At 40.5% G+C, this 23,699-nt stretch overlaps 2 protein-coding genes across 2 annotated transcripts; both read left to right on the top strand.

The window, feature by feature from the left end:
- The first annotated feature begins 8,126 nt into the window (after positions 1-8,126).
- LOC143114990 (thyrotropin subunit beta) lies at positions 8,127-9,616 on the top strand. Its single transcript, XM_076276827.1, has 2 exons — positions 8,127-8,219; positions 9,377-9,616. Exons 1-2 carry the CDS (start codon positions 8,127-8,129, stop codon positions 9,614-9,616), a joined length of 333 nt encoding a protein of 110 aa, XP_076132942.1.
- Positions 9,617-15,926: 6,310 nt separating this feature from the next.
- Positions 15,927-19,686, top strand: slc25a55b (solute carrier family 25 member 55b). Its single transcript, XM_076276599.1, has 9 exons — positions 15,927-16,090; positions 16,519-16,644; positions 17,105-17,160; positions 17,407-17,497; positions 17,631-17,749; positions 17,885-18,074; positions 18,318-18,472; positions 18,567-18,642; positions 18,770-19,686. Exons 1-9 carry the CDS (start codon positions 16,071-16,073, stop codon positions 18,927-18,929), a joined length of 993 nt encoding a protein of 330 aa, XP_076132714.1. The 5' UTR covers positions 15,927-16,070; the 3' UTR covers positions 18,930-19,686.
- Positions 19,687-23,699: the final 4,013 nt, after the last annotated feature.

Below are 23,699 nucleotides of genomic sequence, written 5' to 3'. Positions count from 1 at the left end.
AGGTACAATGGAGTTAATAGGGAGTGATCCGGCTCTCCGTAAACGGGCTCTGCTTTAACCAAAGTCCTTTTAGGCAAGTCCCTCCACTCGGCGGCCATATACCAACATTTTATGGGCACTCATCGGGCACAGTCTTTGGGTCACGACACCAATCTGGCTCCAGCGGCGAGATCACAACACATGATTGGCACGATATCTTCACAACACACCATATGATTGGCTCAATGTATTCACATGTCGACGTTTTGCCGCGGAAGGGGTGGGATATGTGTAGACAAAGGTCATATTGGCGTGACAAACTAGCCCCATGCATTTCTATTAGAAAGTCTCTGCTTTAACCCTCTCTGTAGATGTTCCATATATCTAACCACTTGCAACGCCACGTCCTGCCAGCTGCTGAATCTTTTGGTGAGACTGCCAGAGCAACGAGACGAGGGGTATGACATGACACAGAAACTTTCGCCTATATTCATTTCTGGCCAACATTGTTCAACAATCACATTGGACAAGGAAAGTAATCCTACAATTTAATTTACAAGCAAACAGTGTTGGGAGTAATGCGTTACAAAAGTAATGTAATTACTGTAATATATTGCTGTTTGCGGTAACGCGGTAATGTAAGGCATTACAAAAAAAAAATGGGTAATATTTACTCGGTACAAACTTCAGTAACGCGCGTTACAATGCATTTTAACCCAAAATTAAGCGCTTGTTTTGTTTTGATACATATTCGCAAACACCACGCGAGAACAACTGACGAGAAAAAATCTGCGCAAAATAGTAGAACGTATCTCCTGATACTGGTTGAAGATGACTGTGGCTGCAGCAGACTCAAAGTCGGACTCTATTTGCGGGATGGACATAAGCCTACGCTCATTATTTTTAGCTTGTCAGAGACAAGGATATGAAGAACATAATAGTTAGTGCACTTTGTGTGCGAAACCGAAAGATCTCACTATGCCTCACGAAATAGCACAAGTCATTTAATGAAACATCTAAAGTGGTGCCACGCTAATCTTTTTTATTCTTGATAAAACACAAACTATGTTCTTCTAGTGCATGTCAGCTTTGAACTGTGAACTTGAATTAAAGAGAATAAGGGATAGAAATGCAGAAAAAGATTGTGTAGCCTGGCAGTGCCACCTCTTCCACCACGCGCATCACGCACTTTGCGTTGGGCACCAAAGGACAGAGGGGGCACCCAAATGTAACCAATGAATAGTAGCTTTACTGCAAACTGCGTTTCACTCTTCATCAATAACGTTTACAATGTCAGAATGCACTAACACCATGGTACATGGAAGTTTGATACTTTTTGGGTTCTCTCAATCTCCACCGCGTAGTACTAGTAGAATGGAATTGGTGGGTCTTCAATAATTCGTTTCCCAAGCATTTAGGCTACATGAAGCACATGATATGCCAAGTCGACAAAAAAATCCATTCAGATAGCTAGGTGGATCCCAGGGTCATAATTCACTTTTATTTGCAAAACGAAATGTGAAGCAACATGTCATTGCATACTTTCCAAAGCAATGAAGGCTGCTTAAAACAACTTAACATTGTGCATATTATTATGACCGCCGCGCAGCGAAGCGGCGGTCATATAGGTTTAGTCATTTTTTTTAAATTTTTTTTTTATTTATTTATTTTTTTTTTTTCTCATGCCCAAATTTCCGTCAATGAGTCCCGGGACACTGAAAGACCGGGGTACACGAAACTTGGTGGGCATCAGTGGCGTGCACAGACATTTTGGGGGGCAGGTGCTCAGGAGGCGGGGAGGGGGCACTTTTTAGCTCACGTGAAATACTTAATTATAAAAAAAAAATTACACGCACATGTTGAATAAAATTTGACTTGTGCTGCAATTAGTAAATCAATATACAATTAAGACAATAAAGAGACCAAAATGTGTTAATTTATGTTGCCTAACAAAACCTATACAACAGAAAACGTTCGTCTTAACACATAGGCCTAGATTTGCAATTGCAAACTCTACCGAAATTATTTGTAGCCTATGTGGTTGTCCTCACGTTATCTGTCATTGACTTGGGCTACAGCGTAAAACTTTAGGCTATCAGGTGACCAGTCGGCTAAAAATGCTTAGTTGTTTGATGCTGTAGTGTATGAGACATTTTACTGCACAATAAAATGATTACACGTTGGGCTTAGAGGGCAAACTGGACGATTTTACTTGATCTGTAAGACAATAAAGAGACCAAACAGTACGAGGAGTTATAGTGGGCTACTGACTGACATTACATGAGTGCAGATGGGCAGTAATGGGGAACTTCCCGTTTCTTCTTCTGTCTGAATTGTTGCTTAACAAAACATATACAACAGAAAACGTTCTTCTTAACACATACATTTGCAAAATCTACCGAAATTATTTGTATGTGGTCGTCACGTTATCTGTCATTGATTTGGGCTACAGCGTAAAACTTTATCTAGCTTCATCTAACTAGTTTATCAGGTGACCAGTCGGCAAAAATGCTTGTTTGGTGCTGAATGAGACATTTTACTGCACAACAAAATTATTACATGTTGGGCTTAGAGGGCAAACTGTAAGATTTTGCTTGATCTGTGTTACCTGGCTGATGGGGCACGGGATGGGGCACGGGAGAAGCAGCCTGTCAGCGACCATGCCTGCTATCTGAAGACGCTTACGTGCCCTGCGCGCGACTGCGCGAGTTCACGTGACAAAGGAAGAGAGATAGGTCGGGTGTGCGTGGGCAAGGAGGTGGCTCATTTTGGGGCATTGTTTCAGTCGTTTTTAATGGCTCAGGGTTTCAAAAGATCATTTCAAAACCGACCTCAGTAAAATCTTAATAATATTAATAATAAAAAAAAAGTTTCAAAAGGGCATTTTCGTTGATAAAGGGCAAACTTCCTAGTGCTGTAGCACCACCTAGGGTCTATGTATGCACGCCTATGGTGGGCATGTAACCCCACATGGATAGCATGGAACCATCATTTTTCGTTTTGATCTGTAGCCCCCCCGCTGGACTGGACCCCCGAAAGGAGGGTAGGGCAGACACAGTTTTCTGTGAATATCTCGAGAACCGTAGGGTTTAGGAGGACCATTTTTTTTTTGTATGTTGATCTCAAGGGGCCATGTCAACCCATTCCATAACCACTCATTTCATGTATAGCACCACCTAGTTAAACACAAAAAAGTAAAAATGAGGTGTTGTAATTGAAGGTATCTGTGACCTAACATAGTCAAAACTGCACGAAATTGGAAGTGTATGATCATTATGACACCCTCTGTATGCACGCCAAATTTTGTGGAATTCCGTTCATGGGGGGCCACACAATAAATTAATTTATGTTACTATACACCAACTGGCCTGTAGGTGGCCGGAGACAGTTTTCTGTGAATATCTCGAGAACCGTAGGGCCTAGGAGGTCCACCTTTTTTATGTATGTTGGTCTTAACGGGGCATGTCAACCCATCCCATTACCACTTATTTCATGTATAGCGCCACCTAGTTAAAAATTAAAAAGCAAAAAATTAGGTGTTTTCATCACAATATCTCTGGCTGACAAGGTCAAAACTGCACGAAATTAAAAGTGTAGGATCATTATGACACCCTCCGAATGCATGCCAAGTTTTGTGTACTTTCGTTCATGGAGGGCCTTACAATAAAATAATTTATGTGTACATTTAGTGACGTACACCAACAATGATTCCCGGGACACTGAAAGACCGGGGTACACAAAACTTGGTGGGCATGTAACCCCACATGGATAGCATGGAACCGTCGTTTTTCGTTTTGATCTGTAGCCCTCCCGCTGGACTGGACCCCCGAAAGGAGGGTAGGGCAGACACAGTTCTCTGTGAATATCTTGAGAACTGTAGGGACTAGGATGACCATTTTTTTCCGTATGTTTGCCTCCAGGGGTCATGTTAACCCATTTCATGTACACACATGTGCACAAACAGATACACACACACACACATACATTCACAGTAATCATACGTATGACACATACTCACACAGTAGACATATGTACGCTTGCACAGGCACATACGCAGGCACACGCACAAGCGCACGCACACGCACGCACACACACACACACACACACACACAACATAAACATGAACATGCACACATGCACACAATTCAAGAATTTCTCAGAATTATGAACAGGCAAGATGGAGGTGGGGTTGTATAAAATGAATTTTACATGTGAAATTTATGAACTAATCATGTTTTGGTACTTGTTGTCTAGCAGATATCAGTGAGAATTGAGTACGTGTGGATAATGCCATTTAGTGAGACAGTTAGAATCATATAGGCCTTTCAGCGTGATTTATTTTTGTGGAAAAAATGTGCTGGACTGGGCGGCGGTCATATTTTGTACCGCTCTGCGGTACATCTAGTTGTTAATATTGTGCTATCAATGTAACTCAACAAACAAGGCTTGTAAACAAGAGCTGGCAAAAGGGCATTATGAGAACGTAAAGATCAATGCTCTTAAAGTGACCGTGCACCATTTATAAGAAAACAGCATTTTTTCAGAAATTAATGTTAAAAAACACACAGTAATGGCCTGTATAATAGGCCTTTTATTTTTTCTTTAGGTGTTTGAGTTATCATTTAAATGTCACTCACTCAAAGCCACTCTCTTAGGGCACCGAAATGGCCAGTAGGCCACCATCTTGACATGTCTTTATTAAGCTTTGATTTACAATAGGCTCTCTATTGAGCAGGCCTAGGCCTTAAAGTTACAGTATTTATATCACAATTTACCAGACTTTGAACTTTTAACAAAATTCTGACTATGATTGTTCCTTGTTTTGCATCATGAGCACTGCGCCTATTGCATTCTTACTGTATGTTGTTAGCCTTAAGCCTAGCTCAGTCATTATGCTATACCACATCTCCCTCCATTGGAAGAGCAATGAGCTGCATTGAGCGTAATAAACTGCATTTAGAATGGCAAATCCATATTTCTAGATATTTTGGTGAAAGTAACTTAAAAGTAATGCAATAGTAGTGTAATGCCTTACAATTCAGAGACAGTAATATTATAATGTAACAAATTACTTTGAAATGACAGTAATAAGTAATGCATAGTACATTACGATTTTGAAGTAACTTGCCCAACACTGCAAGCAAAGCAAATGCATTGGAAATCACAAGTTAGAAAAAACCTAGCATTCGTTTATGTAGCCTCAATGTTGCAGGACATGACATGAGACGGTCGGCTGTGAAAAGCTATATGTACTGTAGCTTAAATAGGTCTACCCATTGTTTTTAGGTTACATTGTTTGTATGGTTAAGATATAACCAGACCTCTAGCAATGCAAAGCAGAAGAATCAGCTGGCAATGGATTTGAAGTGACTGCTTTTCAATCCTACTCTACCCACCCCGTCCTGTATTACAACCCACCCTAAACACCATTCTGCTTGCTAATTAGGGTTTTCTGCTGTTGACTCGCCCACAGTCCTTGGTGGCCCTGTCAGCTGCTATGTAAAATGCATTAAGACCACAAAAAGTCAGAACGAAATAAATGTGAGCAACTGAGCTTTCATTCCCAAACACTCACTAGACTACGTGCAGTGCCAAGGTTGACGTTGTTTGGATTAGTAGGCCTAATGCATGTATCATTAAATATATCAGTAAAAGCAGCACACATTGGCTTTCTTCGCTCTACTACCCATCTTACACAGCAGCACAGTGCGTGGGACCAGAGACTGAGGGGGTAGCGAAGTTTTGGCAGCACTGAAAAATGCAAGATGTTTGGATGATTATCATGTCCAACATCAACAGTTAAGGCTCCCTGTGTGCAGTGTGCTTGCATAAAATGATTCCGCAGATTTTTTGCAACAACACGCCAACAACGGGTATGCCGTGTCTATTCAAAATGACGAAAAAATGATGAGCAATAAAATGACAATTGGAATAGCCCAGGCTATTTTGGACTTGAGACTTTGAATAAACAAATTCCGTCTGCAAGGTGCCAAATTAGAACGAGCGATATGCTAATGGTCCCGAATTTAAGGACGTTTCAGTATGCCACACAACTACAGACAAAAAAGACCTATTTTATTCTTATTCTTTCTATTTTATACACTCCTTTATTTCTTAAATAAATAACTGTATAAGAGCCTTTTTATTAGTAATCTAGATAGTTAGGCCTATTCAAATACATAATGCCCCACCTTGATTAGAACCTTGTTTTTAGAACATTTTTACATTTTTTTTTTTTTATTAAAAATGACTATCGGCCAATATACCGGATATCAGTTTTTGAATATCTCAAATATCTAAATAGGTAGGTTATCAGCCTTCAAAATTCCCTATTGGTCAGGCTCTATTGGAGATGGAGACAAATTGACATACACTAACCAAATACACACACACACACACACATCCACATACACCCACACAATTAGACACACACACGCACGCGCAAACACACTGGCACACACACACACAGGCACACAGGCACGCACAACAAAAGTTGCAAGAGTAGGGGGTGGAGTAGAAGATGGAGACAAATTGACAAGCTATGCGGTACATCTAGTTTGATGTGTTTTAATGCAGAAAAACAAGTGATTGTTTTCACATTAAAAATGGAATGACATTTAAAGAAAGTGATTTCCTCTGAGAGACTTATTCAGTTTTACCTTAATTTATGTGCCATCTCAATAACTAAATGCACACTGGATTTATACCCACATAACAGAGGCAACGTGGGACAAGGAAAGGGACACAGCACATGAGTGGCAAATGAAAAGCAGGTGTGCAAGCATGTCACACGCAGGTACTCGCGCTGCTTGTTGAGCAGTTTGTTAAACTAATAACTTTTTCCAGATTACAAGCTTTCCCTGATGAGCTGCAAAGCCCTGTGAGCCTGCTGCTTTGTGTCACCAAGATGTCCAGGCATACACAAGCTACAGCAGGCACATGGACCGTTGAACATTAGGAGTGGCAAGGAGGCGGGGGAGGGGAATTAAAAGGATTAGAGTTCGAAAATATAGGATCCCCGCCATCCAGGTGGACCAAGAACACGTGAAACGGCAGCAGCATTATGTCAAGTGCTGCATAACACACACACACACACACAGACACACACACACAGACACACACACACACACACACACACACACACACACACACACACTTGCCCTGATATCGTGTGTCTTCTCTGAAGCTAAGAAAATGAATTGATCCGATTAGTGATCATCAATATGAGCCAGGGTACACCAACATAGGCAAGTAGAACGTGAAAAGGGAATTCCTAAAGCATATCGCACATCTGAAACACAGTGAAACTTAGAGGGCTCTTCCTTTACCTGTGGATGATCAGTCAGGGGAGTTGATCACAATAGTTTGGGGTTATTTCTGTATTTATTTAGCCTATTGTGAAGTCATTCACCATGTCAGCAGAGCACAAAGGAACTTACACAGAAGATTAGGTTTGTGAAAAATGAATGTTTATAGATTCTTGGTTACAGATTGGCCCAGACAAGTCATTGGAGTACACATGAAAAATAATAATAAAAAATAATGTACAGTAAGTAAAAGAAAGGTGATGTGTATCCCTTATTGTCAAGTTGCAGAGCGTTATTAGATTTCACACTTCTCAACTACCTGCATTAGATTTCACACTTGTCAACTACCTGCTTTCACGGCCCGTGCTTGCTTAAACTCAGCCAGCTAATGGGACAGTATAGGATTCGTGCCCACTCTGAGGGGAAGATGCGCGAAGGTGCAGGCTCAGTGAGGGATTAGGGAGAGTATAAAAGATGAGTGTGGGCTCTGACTATCACCAGTAGGCCAAGAGGAAGCAGGGGACAAACACACACCTTAGGAGACACATCCGGAAGTATACGGTATGTTTTTACTTTTACAAATCAAGAGTCGGTGTAACAAAAAAGGAATAAACAACACAGCACTACTTTCCTTCCTCCCTTTGTGTTAGCGTGTATGTGACTGAAGCGTGAATGATATCTCAGCATCTTCTGATTTTTTCCCCTTCTCATGTGACCAGGCATTCTTTGTTTGGTCTAGCATCTGCATTGTGCACTAAGATGCAGAGGATGGGCTTAACATTGTCTACAAACTCAATCTTCTGTCTACAATTTGGAGTGCTCATGGGCTGTGGGTGCTTTATGACGAACATCACCCTATATGTGAACATGCATGAATGTGGGCATTGCATGGCTGTCAACACCACCATCTGCAGCGGCCTTTGCCACACCCAGGTAATGTTGAAAGGCAAGTTGCCCAGGGGGTTGATTGTAGCTCTTAAATTAGTTGAATTAGGCATATGTATCACAAATAGGGATGTAGGTGAATTCAGCTTGAATTATTCAAACTGCATTAGAATTACTTCCCTTGCTTAAGTGTTTACAGAGCGTAATGTTTTCATTTTCTCTTGGTTCAGTGTTGGCTGCTCAGGTTTGATACTACTACTTTCAGCCTGATAAAGGCTAACAACAATCAGACAAAACAGTTTATTTTTTGTCTTTTTCTTTGTTTGTTCTACTTACTTGTAAACACCAAAAACACATATGTCTCAACATCAGCTGTATATTAAAAATATATGATTTATCTTTTACTAAAACATTTGGAAATGTGGATTGGCTTGGGTCACCTTGATTTACATCAGCAAGATGTGAAACATATATATATATACACATAAAATATATGCTTAGTTGATTACTAACAATCCATCACTAGATATAGTGGTAGAGGGCAACACAGAGAGACTCAAAGTGTACTTTGTCCCTTGTGCCATCAGACTGTCCAACTCCATTTGTGTGTGTGTGGAGGGGTAGGAAAGGCCTGAGCATGCACACAATGCAATAGTGCGGGACTGATTGACCTATGACCTAAAGTCTAGTACTACCAGTATTTATAATTTATGATTGACCTTGTGATGGCCCTCTCTCATAATGCATCTCCACAGAAATATTTATGCATAAACAACACTATCCTGTTGTTTATGCATAAATAAACATATATACTATAGTATATATGTTTATTTATGCATAAACAACAAATATATACGTTTATGCATAAACAACATATATATAAGTTTATGCATAAAAAAAAAAAAAAAAAAAAAAATATATATATATATATAGTATATATGTTCTTTTATTTTCTTTATTTTTTTAAACTATTTATCTTCTGGTGTGCTTTCCTACTGTTAGTGGTACTGAGCGATTGGAAATGTCAACTATCTATCCATCTATCTATCTATTTTGAGTTTAAGGTATCTTTGCTGTCAATATAAAACATCTTGGCTTCATCTTTTTTTTTTTTCATGACTTCTTTGATGTTTCAGGCAAGTGGCTCCAGGGGCTCTTGTTACGCAGCCTTAATTAGCTGCCCTTCTGTCATGTGTTTGTTTCAGGACACCAACCTGAGGGGGTCTGTGGGCAAGCACTTCTTGACCCAGCGAGGCTGCGTACAACGCTCCGTGGACTACCAAGCGGCTAAGATGCCCGGCTGCCCCACTGGCACTGATCCCTTGTTCTTCTACCCTGTGGCCCGACAATGCCACTGTGCTAAATGCAACACCAAAAGAATGGAGTGTGTCCATGTGACCAGGAGAAATACTAATCGCTGCTCAAAGCACTTGCGCCCTGTCTGACCTGAGCACGACCTCAGTGGCATCGGTAACAGGTCCCAGAAAGGATCTTTTAATCCCCCAATGTATTCATTTCAGTCTATTTCAGTATGTGTGTGAATGGGCTACAGTATGTTAAATAAAAAGCCCCTAGACAGCATGTGCTTTTCTTTGTGTTGTCTTCAAATGCTCTGCACTTTAATAGAAGGTTTTGATAACACTGATATGAGTCATGAGTCCTTTTTGTGTTGGTTTATATGTTGTTAATATTTTTAAGTCATTATTAATATACTGCTAAAAAAAAATTAAGGGAACACTTACAGTTTTCCACAATAAACATTTTTGAAACCTTCCAACCTTTTCTCTATTCTCAAACTACATTCACAGAATGTCTGACAGTTCTTGCAAAATAAAACACTCGCTTCAAAAGTTTTACTTGTGCTCAGAGACAGTGTCAGAGTACCGATCCAGTCTATGATTGAAGTGTTCCCTTAATTTTATTGAGCAGTATATATTAATAGCTAGTACATGTCAGGAGTGTGAAGAAATTTAGAAAATAGTATGTGCTCTTGTGCCCCATATTCATAGAGTGCTACACTATGAACACTCCATACTTCCTGTAATAGAAACATAAGATTGCTGTTAGTGATATAGTATGACATAAATCATCTTTCCAAAAATCCCAAAATAAAATACACAGATTCAGTGAAAAAGGTACAGAGAAATGGGACAAAGAAATGCCTAGTCTATAATTCATCAGTGACACCAGTTCTTCTGCCTTGTCCAGACATTATGTTTTCTTTCTCTGCTTCTCTTTGATGTTGTCCACATAGAACAAAATAAATCTGTAGCAGCCAATAACACAAGGGCGTAACTTTTTCAAGGGCGTAATTTTTTTAATTTTTCTTGTGTAACATGCTAATTTGCCGTTCCTGTATTAGAAATACATTGTGATACTTTTACTGATTTAGGCTACTTAATGTAAATGCAGCTGTTCACTTGACTATTTGCACCCTCTGGCTAAACTCATAGGACACTGGCAAATAACATAGCCAGCCAACTCCAGTCAACAAATCATCAGCTAACTTAACAATAGGGGTATTTACCTCCGTTTGGTCAGGATTTTTGCTCTTTTTGGCTGGTGTCGACCAACAATGGAAAATTGTTGTCTGGCTGCCTTTCATGGTCCTTTTCATCTTTCCACATTCAGTTAGCATGCACATGTCAGCATTCATCCCAGCGACTGCGCAAAATAGTAAACAAACTTTCGGTAGAGAAGGCGAGTTGGATAATACCAAGTAGTCGGTGGGCGTGGGGGAGGGTTCATTACAGATGATTTAAAACATGATACTATCTTACTGGCAAATGAAATAAATAAAGAAAACAAACAAAAGTTATTGATTCAGAATATTTCATATGTTTTTTAAAGGATAATTCCATAATTCCTGTATTTAGCACTTTGAGTCCCTTTTCTGGTTTGTTTTGGATGAACTAGAGTGGTGGACACCAAAATTTTGATGATGGGTCCTGTCTCGACTTTCTGACTCGTTTTGAATCGCCTTTGACTGTTTCAGAGTGGCTGGCTATGGGCATGCACAAACATGTCCTTAAAACAACCCTTTACGTTTGTTTTTAAAGAAGAACTATGCAGGTCTGGTTATTCTTTCGCTGTTTCTGGGTTTTCGCTGGATTTGGGCTCGCATTTTTCACGACACAGCTCCCCCTGCAGCTTCGGTAGCAAGTGACTGCTATGCTAAATCTCCACTAGCGAGCTAGCCATCAAGAAACCAAGCTAAACACATATGTCACAGGTAGGAGGCGCTACAGCCACACCCGTAATTTCTTTTAACCACTGCTGGGGAGCGTGCTGTACCCTTCAATAAAGCCAGAGGCTAGAGATCAGTATAAAATATATATTTATTTGTTTTTAGGCTAAAAATGTACTAGTCAGAGTCCAAGTCCACATTGCAGTCCAGATAGCAGTCCCAAGATTGGCAGCACACAAGTCTAGAGCTCCTGACCCCACCTCAGTCCTCTTTGGAGTTAATTGGACGACGGCTGGAGAATGGAAGGGTGCCCCGTGTGGAATCCTGGCCCACCATCTCCATCTCAGTCCTCTGTGGTAGGCTAGAAAACAGGCAGGGGCAAATGTTTGAGTGTTGATTATGCTATGCACAGCAAATTCTCCCCGCTGCTTAGGCCCATTTGAGATAGCAGAAGTTTCTTATAATCACAATCACAGCACACGTGAAAGTGGGCCGCCACGAGAGAGGGGAGGAGAAGCAATAGGAGGGAGTCCTATGTGATAAATGTCAATATGTTTTTCCTTGACCGGCCCAAAAGTGAAGCGGCCCACCGGGAATTCTCCCGATTCTCCCGATTACCCCACAATAGCAAATAACACGGATTGAAATCATACATTGCGCCGATATATTTGTTTTTAATAATCAACGAACACCACTAACCACTCGGTGAGTTGCACAGTTTAGAAAACAAACGATAAGGGTTGTTTTAAGGACATGCTTGTGCATGCCCATAGCCAGCCACTCTGTCAAAGGCGAAAGTCAGAAAGTCGAGACAGGACCCATCGTCAAAATTTCGGTGTCCACCACTCTAGTTCATCCAAAACAAACCAGAAAAGGGACTCAAAGTGCTAAATACCGGAATTATCCTTTAAAGGAGAATTCCGGTGTGATATTGACCTAAAGTGTGTTGAAACATGATACCGATTGTGAACGTATGTCTCATAGCCCATCTCGGCTTGTCCCCTGCACTCCAAAATCTGGCGCTAGTTAGCCGATGCTACCAACAGCTTTTTCAATGGTGGTGCTTCGGCATCGGGCTAGCCATGCAAATAAATCACTGTTTTACACCATTTACGAGGCTCAATGTATCTCCACACTTCATTGGTAGACTTCTGAGGGCCCTGACATTTAAAACGAGACATTGAGTACTTTGAAAAAGCACTGGTAGTTTACTTTCAAGAAGATTTATGCAGACAGTATCTTCACAAAGTTTAGCGTTTGCAGCCATCTTGAATTTAGTCACGATAAGTCGAGCGACGAGTAAGAATGAACAGGTATGATAAGGGATCAGATTCCAAAAATAATTCAGTGGAAATGCATGGATTCCAGTTTCTTCCAGTAGCAGCAACTGGAATCCATTGCATTGCTAGGTCCAGAATATGTAAATCTCTAACCTTGGCCTATAGGACACTTACTTGATCTGTTACCTGCTAACCCAACCAACCATTGTGGTCTTCTGATGAGGGTCTGTTGTGTAGACCATAAAAGCTAGGTCAAATTCAAGCCTATTTTTAGTGGAATAAGTTGTCCAGTGTTCTCCGTTCCTGTGATATTTTGGATCTTTCAACAAGGGTCTTATGAGTTATAATCTGTATAATATATTTGTATAGGTATTAGTATGGTGTAATTGTGTGTGTGTGTGTGTGTGTGAGAAAGGTTGGTGTACCTGTGTGTGTGTGTGTGTGTGTGAGTGGTTATGGGCTATTGATGTGGGCCCTTGAGACCAACATCTCAATGTGATCTCAAAAAGCGCATGCTATTGCTGTTTGAATACTTTTTTTGCTGTGCTCTCCAGCAGCCTGCACTGTGCGACTGCAGAGCTTCACTTTTCACTGCGGCCCCTCCCCACAGTCCTGGAAATGACTACGATGACCTGACAGACTACCGAGCCAGAGCGCCTTATATATTCACCCACGTTGTAAAGATTTGCAAATTATCAAGGCCATTTCTCCCTCTTGTGTCAAGTTAGCGAGAGTTTTATTTATTTTGCTGATGAGAAGATGAAGCAGAACTATCAGGCTGTGTGAGCAAGCTACTGCACAGAACCTCTTTCTCAGCCTCCTTCTCATCGGCTCTCTGCCGATAGCCTACGCACACATCTCTCTTCACTGCTTCTCAGTCAGCTGGCAAGAGACCACACATACACACACATACACACGTAGGCTACACATGCACAAAAACAAATACTCATCAAGCAGCACTGTGTAATAGAAGTCAGGGTGCAAGTTTATAGACACAAGCCTAGTTCTCATTTATGCCAGCTATGAGCTCTTGTGGCCTCGTTTTGTTTAGTTTCGTTATCTTGAAATAACGTGATAATTTCATGTAATAATGCGATAAATGTCTGGTAAAAACGTGAAAATATCTTATCTTGAAATATCATTATCTTGAAATAACGTGGTGATTTAATTTCATAAATATCTTGTCAAAACGTGAAAAAGATATTGTTATAACAAGAAACTTTTCACGTAATTACATGATACTGAGCCTTTTAGTATGGCAGCAATACGCTTCCGTAAATAACTTATTACATTATGGGCAAAAAGTTATTTACGTTATTGGTTCAAAAATGTTATTGTTATTACATTATTAGCTTTATTACATTAAAATGATTACGTTATTGGCCGTTATGTTATTGGCCGTTATTATGTTATTGGCCATTATCACATTATTGGCTGCTACACACAATCCAAAAAGTCCCTTTTAAGTTATACAGTATTGTTGATGCCCATATAATTACAGTAAAATAATTTCAACATCAGGCTATGTCTCCAACTGAGGTTGATCTTTACACAATACACAGTATTGGATATGGAACATTTTTAGGTTCATGTACAACTTTTTTTTCTAAGAGTGTAAGGAAGACTGTAGCGCACTACTGTACATCTTATTATACTGGGATTTGTTCCTTTCCATTGCAAGGGCACTTAGTGCTGCAGTGCTGTCTAAGAAGGTACTTCATGAATTTTCTTTCTGCCAACAGAAAGGCACCATCTATCTATCTATCTATCTATCTATCTATCTATCTATCTATATCTATTTATGTATATGTGTATGTGCTTCTGTCTATATGTGTGTGTATGTGCATGTTCCAGGTATACGTTTCTATCAGAGGGGTTGGCAACCACTCAAAAGCAAAATAAAGTGTTTCAACCAATAACCGACGAGATGCGCGTTTAGAAGAGTTTCAATTGCACGGGAGGGAAGGGGAGGAAGTAGCGAGCTAGCTCTGTTTTGTTTGAACAGCAACAGAAGTGACGTATCCCTGCTATCACTGATACAACCTTTAAACCAGGTAAATAAAATATAACAGTATGGGTTTCCCAGTGCCATTTGTAGTGGTGTTGTAGACCGATACAACTCAAATCCAATACAGTAATAGTTATTTACAGATAGATGTTCTGTAGGCTATCTATCTATCTATCTATCTATCTATCTATCTATCTCATGCAGTCAGGAGCCATAGCACAATTGTTGTATTTCGATAATAAGTCAAGAATTTTGATACCTTTTTGATTTGATTTGGGAGCCCCCCACCACACCACTGGAAATCATAGACATTACACGACATAGACTCCCCCAACACACTCAGTGAAAAGTTGGCTTCATGTCATATGTTTGTATTTCATACATTTTGAAATTCATATGAAGTTTATAATATTTATGAGCTGCGAATTACCGGCTAAAATACATAGTAAGTTGACTAATTCATAGTGATTTTTATTTTGACTTACATTTTATACAATTGTCATATTGACTTAGGCTACATTTATCTTTTACATCATTACACTGTAGGCTAGTGCAGGTGAAATTGAGTGCCACTTTAACAACGTGAGAGTAATTAGGCTTCAGTCATGGTTTTAGTGGAAAATACGCATAATGCATATGAATGTGGTTGCAATTCATTATGTTTTCTATGTAATTAGTTTAAATAAATGTTCAAAAACCAAACCAGTGGAAATATTCAAGCAGTTACAGCCCGAGCCAAATAGAAATGGCCAATACATTAGTCCAGTTGCTGCAATTTAAAAACTGGATTATTCGGGAATAGCTTTATTGTAGCCTACAAATTAATGCTTTATATCCTCATATTCGGTAAGGTCAGCCGCTTATTTTGATATGGTTCGCCATGGTTGAGTGAAGAGCCTGTGAGATATTCCACCGAGAGTAATAGGTTTGGAGATGGAATGTAAATATGATTACATTTCATGTTAATTCACGTTTATCACAGCAACTAGTATCTAATACCATCAGAAAGCTAAGATCGTCCTCTGTCAGGTGATATGCATGTGATATCAGTGTGATTAGAACTTTGTGAGCAATCCAGGGAGGCAGGGTTTATCTCTGGTGAGGTACTGCCTCCCCCTAGACACGCCCCTTTCCATATGCTTGTGTGTGTGTGTGTGTGTGTGTGAATTATCTGTAAGCGGATCCTCTGGTGTCTCAGGCCTGCTGGTGCATAAGTATGTGAGTATGTCAGTTGGTTAGGCCAGAGGGGAAGAGGGCGGGGACAAGGTGCATGCGGGCAGTGCATGCATGGGAAGCTCTCAAGCTTATAAAAACCCGCTGAAAAGCTGGGCTCAGTGACGCCCTGGGCCTCCTATCCCTCACTGCTACCTCGGGTTCACTGACCAAAGCCAGCAGCTCGGCTAGTTTACATACAGAGCCTTACAATGTCTCAACAACAAATCAGGTACGTCTGTGAACATTTTGAATTATTATGTGTTTGTTGTGATACAGTACATGTGGTTTTGCTCATACTTCTCAATGACATGCATGCGAAACTGACGCAATACTTTGAGAGCTTTCACAGATGTTTTTGGTGCTGTATACTGCTATTTGATAAAAGCTTTATGGTACCTCTAAATGTTGCAGTAGTAGTGCATGTACAGCACTGTTTTTTCTTGTTTGTTTTCAATGAAAGTCACACCTCAAATGTGCAACCTTTGTTTGTAAAACGGGTAATCTCTAACTGCATTCAGTTCATTTCATTTAACTAAGATGTGCACATATTTGTTTGTACTTTTTGGCATTTTATGTCATTTGCATGCATTTTCCCCTGCCCATATCTGAGAGACTGCGACGGCAATTAGTCTGACTACATTGTTGTTATTTTGATAGCCTGCCCGCCAAACTCATCAATGGTGGTGTTGCTGGTATGGCTGGCGTGACCTGTGTGTTTCCTATCGACCTGGCCAAGACCCGGCTCCAGAATCAGAGGAGTGGCCAGCAGGTCTACAGGAACATGTGAGAACAAGCTCTTTCTGTACTATATTCTCCTAGGGAGCAGAGTGGCTGATGCAATAGATTGCGACTGTGTTGAGAAGCCATGTGACCCCTGAGAACTTCAGCTGTCTTTCCTCTCTTATCCTCTTGTAATAGTATTGACTGAAGCAGTAATTCCTACCTAAGGTCTCCTCTGCACTGAATGTTATTTGGATAAAAGTGTCTACTAAATAAATTAATAAATGTACCCTTCTCTGTTATATTCTGTTATTTCTCTGTTGTGTAAAATATGAAGCAGTGTGAAACATGTTATTTATTGTTTCTGCAATGGGGTATTTCCAATTACTTTGAAATACTTCACAGTAACACGTGATCCGGCATTCGTTCTTTGCCAGTGGTATTTTTACTGCCATAGCTGTGTCCTTTTTTAGAGCTTTCATGATGCCTGTTTACATGCTCTGTCCATGTTCTGATTAATCAGGATGGATTGCCTCATCAAGACTGTCAGATCAGAGGGATACTTTGGAATGTACAGAGGTGGGTTGCCACCAGTCTCTCTCAAACCCCATTTCCATATAGAGTGAAAAACTTTTTTGTATTAAACCTTATGGTCCGATATGGGAAATGGAATCTAAACATTAAAGTTTCAATACAAACCACAAATATATTACAACAACCACACTGAGATTTTTTTGTAATTGGACCACTCAGGTCATCCATTTCAGTGACACACTTTTTCAGCTGAAACACAAAACCAGAAAATGAATTCTTCTTGGTTTTCAGGTGCAGCAGTCAATCTTACCTTGGTTACACCAGAGAAAGCAATCAAACTGGCAGCTAATGACTTCTTCCGCCACAAGCTTAGCCAGGATGGGTAAGGACTCCACCTTTCTCTTGAGGAACTGTAGTGTTTCGGAGAGCTCTAGTCATTACAGATGAAAAGTAACATTATATTACATATTTACATTATATTATATTAAATCTTCAGGAAACTTTTCATTTTGCAGGTCCAAGCTTACTGTATTGAAGGAAATGTTGGCTGGGTGTGGTGCAGGGATGTGTCAAGTGATCATAACTACTCCAATGGAGATGCTGAAGATTCAACTTCAGGATGCAGGCAGACTCGGTGAGCAAAAAGAGATAATGCTTTTTTAGCAGCGTAAAATTGTCTAGTGCTTTGATGTGAACTCAGAAGCCTGAGCCATCATAACAAATAGACATAAATGATGTGTAAATAAGAGCTTTCAGGTCTATTTTTCAGCTGCGCAGCAGAGGAAGTTGACGGTACTCCCTGCCATGAAGCTGGGGCCTGGTAACGCTGTGCTCAGCTGCTCCTACAGTGGGTGCCCAGCGCCGATGCTCAGGACCTCCGCCACACAGATCACCCAGGAGTTGCTGCGCACGCGGGGGATACAGGGGCTCTACACGGGCCTGGGAGCCACACTCATGAGGTGGGTCTCATACTGTAAAGACTCTCACTGTAAACTTACAAAGATACTGTACTGTACTGTACTACACGTCTCTGGTTTGATCTTTGCTTTGACATAACAGACAGCCACTTCATAAATTGCTGGGCAAACCATATATCAGAATAAACAGCAGACCTTACCGAACATAAAGGTGTAATGCATTCCCGTGTATAGTTAGCTGTTCGGGAATGACTAATGGAGTGTTTCTGTCATTTTTCTCTGCAGAGACATTCCCTTCTCAGTGGTTTACTTCCCCCTCTTTGCTCATCTGAATCGTCTCGGACAACCATCGGAGATGGAAAATGCTCCATTTTATTGGTCCTTTATCTCTGGCTGTGCGGCAGGTTGTACAGCCGCTGTGGCTGTAAACCCGTGTGATGGTGAGGAATTCAATCAATATTTTAAAGACAGAGCGTGAAAAACATAACCCAGTAAAGAATAATTTATGTATGGATACTCTATCTTCTTTCATAGTCATCAAGACCAGACTGCAATCTTTGAAGAAGAGTACATCTGAGGAGACCTACAGTGGAGTGGTGGATTGTGTAAGGTAAGCAACGATTTCAGCTGCGGACCAATATGTGAAAAATATTTAGACATGTTGACATTTTAGAGTGCAATTTAGTTTTCCTTGACATCATACCATGGCTGTTTCAAATGAGTCTTCTGTTCTGCAGTAAGATCATGCAGAAGGAGGGGCCAGGCGCCTTTCTGAAAGGCGCTAGCTGCAGAGCGCTAATCATCGCGCCACTCTTCGGCATCGTGCAAGTTGTGTACTTCATCGGCGTTGGGGAGTTCGTCCTGGGCCAAAGTCCTTTTAACCTCTACTCTTCCTAGACTACCTCATGAAACGTCATTGTTTTCAATGGGATATTAACAACTGACTAAGGCAGCTATAAGACAAGTGTATTGATCCAAAAACAACAAACCTATTCTAAGAGCTCTGTTGTAAACATAACAAGGCTGGTGAGAGATGTGGTGGCTATCACAACTCACCTTTCGCTCATTAGTTCTGTGTAGGCTACTGGACCCAGAGCAGAGGTTGAGTTTATTTGGACTCTTCTGTAACTGAGCTAACAGTAACAGTAACCAGGTGATGTATTTGGCATCTTGGAGACACCGGTGCATTAAGTCAATGAACTAGGGCTGTCAATCGATTAAAATAATTAATCTAATTAATTACATACTCTGTGATTAATTAATCTAAATTAATCGCATATATAATTTTTGCTGTGAATTCAAATGAATCATTGAATAATCAGCATTAGTGACATTAAAGTTCAAAAACTCTTTTATTATTATTTTCACTGTTCAAATAATGGCCGTAATAATCTATGATATGACCTAATATGCTGAGGAAATAAATTCAACAGTGCTTCGGGAAGAAGATTTTTTTTCACATACAAGGCATTTCAGGTCACAGATATAACCTAGGGGACACAATGAAAATAAATTAACACTCCCCTCAATGTCAACACTTATTTCTTTGCATTGATGTGCGACTATAGTGTTGATGAACTCCGGTGATATGCAAATTCCTTGCTGCAGACATTGCAGACAACTTTATTTTCAACACTTTATTTTTATCAACACCATCAGGCCATTTTTTAAAAGTACATGTTCCAATCAATGATCCAGGCAGCACGTTTTCTTCTCTCTCCTTCATTTTACAGTCTAATTTTTACTGACTAGAACGGCTCGGGGTCAAAGGTCATACGGAATCTATTAATCTGCACTAATTTTTTTAATCAGTTATTTTTTCTCAAATTAATTAATCGAAATTAATCAGTTATTTTGACAGCCCTACAATGAACACTTGATACTGTCTGACTTGTTTAATCTTTGTAAATTTTTTGTAAATAATAACAATGGCTTTTATTATGGGCCTCAGTGCTTGTCCAGTATCTGTTATTATGTTAGATGCATGTGGTAACAGTACCAGAATGCTTCCTCTGTGAGGGATGGAAGATTCCTGTATATCACCATCTCAGGACATTTTTTTTTATATAGTCCTGTCACAGATAATGTGAAGTAACCCTTAGCCACATATCAAATTATCAACAATAACCTCCCATTAGTGACTTTTTCAGGCAGATTGAACATTTTATTAACAGTGTGAAAAAAATGAATGTTGATAGCCCATTGTAATTATTGTGAAACTGTTTTTGTTACCATGGTGCCAAATGGAATCTCAATCCAAATGGAGTCTACTGTATGTGCCGTTTGCAAAATACTGCAGTGAGGTTTCAGCTGGTCCCTGTCCATCTTAGCACAAGTAGCCAACAGGCAAGTTCAAGTCATATCATTCCAGGGACCGAGATACTCAGATCAAGTTGGGATCCTCTTTTACGTGCTGGAATCAAACCAGGGAATGAAGTGAGGTTGAGCAAGGTTGGTCTTTTTAGGACAGGACCAATTTTTTCTTTGGTGTTTCTGGAAGGTTTTAAGCATTTCAATGGCTTTGTGGTGTATTTAACATTGTAATTATTTTTATTCAGTTCTTATAAATGAGTTATAAGAAATCAATGTTATGAATGGGAATGTGAACTTTTAATACTTCCTCCTGTGTAAATTCTACATCATGTTAAGGTGTAAGGTATTTATAAATAGAATGCTCAACTATCTGCTTACACTTGTACTCTTATGCATGGGCGTAGATTTGCGTGAGGACCGAAGGACGTGTCCACACCAATGTCAAATTACGACTGAAATGTCCCCACCAATATTCAGGTTGAAATGGGGGGGGGAAAGCGATCACATGCGCTACACAAAGAGTTAAATCATTTCTCACTTCAGTGCTGCGGATCATCTCGTACAGATGTTGTAATGTGCAGTAGCCTATAAGGGTAAATCGCGCTGATCTGAAGTTACCTATAACTACCAGTGAGCCGCAGTCTCCTGCGCAGCATTGCGCAGCGCTTCAGCTTCACTTCGGCATATGAAGTGAGACCAAATTCACCCATTCTTCTCTGTTAAACTCCTCGAGAAGTAGCCTACTCATCACACATGTGTCACATGAAATAGCCTTTTCTCAGCTTTTAAACGGTGCTAGCTAGCCACTATTTGCTGTGATAAACAGTTCGCGAGAAAAATAACTTCAAGGGATTGAATAATTATTCTCTGCGCCCATCTCCACATCCATTCGTCTCGGTGGAATACACACTCTTCACGCAACATATGACAAACCATATATCAGAATAAACAGCAGACCTTACCGAACACAAAGGTGTAATGCATTCCCGTGTATAGTTAGCTGTTCGGGAGTAATCCGGTTTTATAAAGAAATCAATGTTATGAATGGGAATGTGAACTTTTTAATACGCCCTCCTGTGTAAATTGTCAATCATGTTAAGGTGTAGCAAAATTCAACATCTTTCGGCTTTAAGCATTTCTCAAAACTGAGCTGTGCTTACATCGCCTAGATATCTGTAAATATTAGAATCAGAGAATATACAGGCAGCTCACGGTTAAGAGTCTGTCAATGTAGCCTTAATGATTTCTTTTCACAAAATGCTAAGCATGCATATATTTAAGTTTCTTAAAACTGAGCTGTGCTTAAATGGGTCAATGCATTATTTCATAACAGACAAAATAGAAAACAAATGTTAAATGTTAAATATAGCCTACATATCTACATATTTTAATCATTTTATATATGTATGGCTGATGAAAGAGTTGAGTGGCTTTTTTTCGGGGGGGGGTCAGTGGGTAGTGGGTACATTGTCTTCAGGATCTTCTCCAACACACATCCTCTACATACTTAACAGCACACTGCCCCCACCTACCCACACACACACACACAGTCACTGCTCCACTCCCCTCCCGCCCACACACACATCTTCACTGTCATCACTCACATACATCATACATACATGTACTCTGCTTGCAATAGTAAGTCCCTTCACCATACTTGCAGTACACTCCCCCCCTCCCTCTCCCCTACATACACAGCACATTATTTCATCAGGAAGCTTCTCCAACACACATCCCCAACATACTTACAGCACACTGCCCCCCCCCCCCCCCCCCCCAATACACAGCACATTGTCTCATGACATATCACTGCCCTCTCCCACAGCACACTATCCCATCTCCTTTATCATCCCCCCAACACACACACCAAGACCCCTGGCAGTTGGGTTAGCCCCTTGAGCCGTGGATCTGCCCAAGGTTTCTTCCTTAGTAAGGGAGTTTTTCCTTGCCCCTGTTGCTCTTGGCTGCTCCTTGTTGGTGCCCCCCCAATCCCAATCTTCCCCCACTTTTCTTATGCAGCCCTTGCCACTTAATCTACTAAACCCCTCTTCTACTGCACTTTTTACCCCCCCCCCCCCCCCCATAAATGCACAAATAGGCTGACACCAGACAATTTCACTGCATTTCTTTCATCCAGTAACTATATGTATGTGACAATAAACTTCCTTGTATCCTTGTATCCTACACTCTTACTCTTATGTAATGATGGATTGCAGCTTCAGTTTCATAACTATACCAGATGTTTCATTAAGTACATTGTCTCCCCCATCCCCTGTTGGATTTGGATGAATTTAGAGATTGTAAAGTGAATTTTTTAATTTCATATACATGTGGAGAAAATAAAAAGTTCTCTCTGTTTCTCTGTTTCTTTCTTTGTTGTACTGTGGAAATGAGTGAACCCATTGACTCAGAGGCGCCGCTGGGGCGGGGTGGTGTGGGGGGTGTTGGTTAAGGGCCCAGCTAAGGGCTAAGGGCTAAGGGCCCAGCACTGACAGGGGGCCCCCAGAGAGCCCCCCCAATAATATTATCGGGGGGCCCACAATTATTGTCTGTCATAGGGCCCAAATTATCTAGCAGTGCCCCTGCATAGACTTCTCATGAGATACATCCTGAGTTTCTTTTTGTTGTCAGTGCAATACACACCCCACCCCCAGTCAACAGTTATGAGGACAAATAATTACTATACATTTTTTACAGACTATACTTGTGAGAAATGATCTTATCCCTAAGTAGAGCCGTATAGAGTGGCTATTTGTTTTTCTCTGACCACCATAGATATGGCTCTAACCCTAAGGTGTGAGTTTTTGACCATAGCAAAAGATTCCATTCTGCAACAATCGATTTAGCTAAAATTCCATGTTGAATTAAATTAACCCAGATATTCTTTAGAATGTTAATTTTCCAACATTCCCGCACCTTTAATTCACTTTTCCGTCTGTCACTGTGGATACTGTAAAATCAAAGATGCACAAAAGACACAGTTTATCGCATGATGGAAAATATTATGTGCACTTTGTCTGATCACGTCAGGTAGGCTACACGACAGAACCCCCACTACCCCTGACTTCAGCTGTGATTGTGAAAAGAAAATGAATTAGACAGAATAAAGAAACTATATTGTTGTGTAAAACTGGTTTACTATTATTGCTGGATGTCTAAGAAGGTGTAGACCTTTTAATGCTTAAATGCATGTTGGGCGGATGGTGGATGTGTGACAGAGAAAAGTGCCCACGATGCACTGGGCCTGAAAGGTTACACCCCGGCAGCTTTCACTAATGCTCTTTCCTGCCTCACCAGCTTTTTCAGCTTGCTCCTACACTCCCACACAGGGAAAGATGAGCCTCACACCACATG

Source organism: Alosa pseudoharengus, unplaced genomic scaffold (genome assembly GCF_046254945.1).
Source record: "Alosa pseudoharengus isolate Yale_2024_CS ecotype anadromous, Long Island Sound unplaced genomic scaffold, YU_APseudo_1.1 YU_APseudo_1.1_scf_9, whole genome shotgun sequence".
NCBI lineage: Eukaryota > Metazoa > Chordata > Actinopteri > Clupeiformes > Clupeidae > Alosa > Alosa pseudoharengus.
Note: the sequence above shows the minus strand (reverse complement) of the source record. Positions and strands in the feature narration are given on the sequence as shown.

Bases quoted from the DNA above. Each gene is read 5' to 3' on its own strand.
- LOC143114990 (XM_076276827.1), top strand. From the start codon at position 8,127: ATGACGAACATCACCCTATATGTGAACATGCATGAATGTGGGCATTGC. The intron at 8,220-9,376 runs GTAATGTTGAAA...TGTTTGTTTCAG, and splicing joins GCGGCCTTTGCCACACCCAG to GACACCAACCTGAGGGGGTC.
- slc25a55b (XM_076276599.1), top strand. From the start codon at position 16,071: ATGTCTCAACAACAAATCAG. The intron at 16,645-17,104 runs GTGAGAACAAGC...CTGATTAATCAG, and splicing joins CAGCAGGTCTACAGGAACAT to GATGGATTGCCTCATCAAGA. The intron at 17,750-17,884 runs GTGAGCAAAAAG...TCTATTTTTCAG, and splicing joins TCAGGATGCAGGCAGACTCG to CTGCGCAGCAGAGGAAGTTG.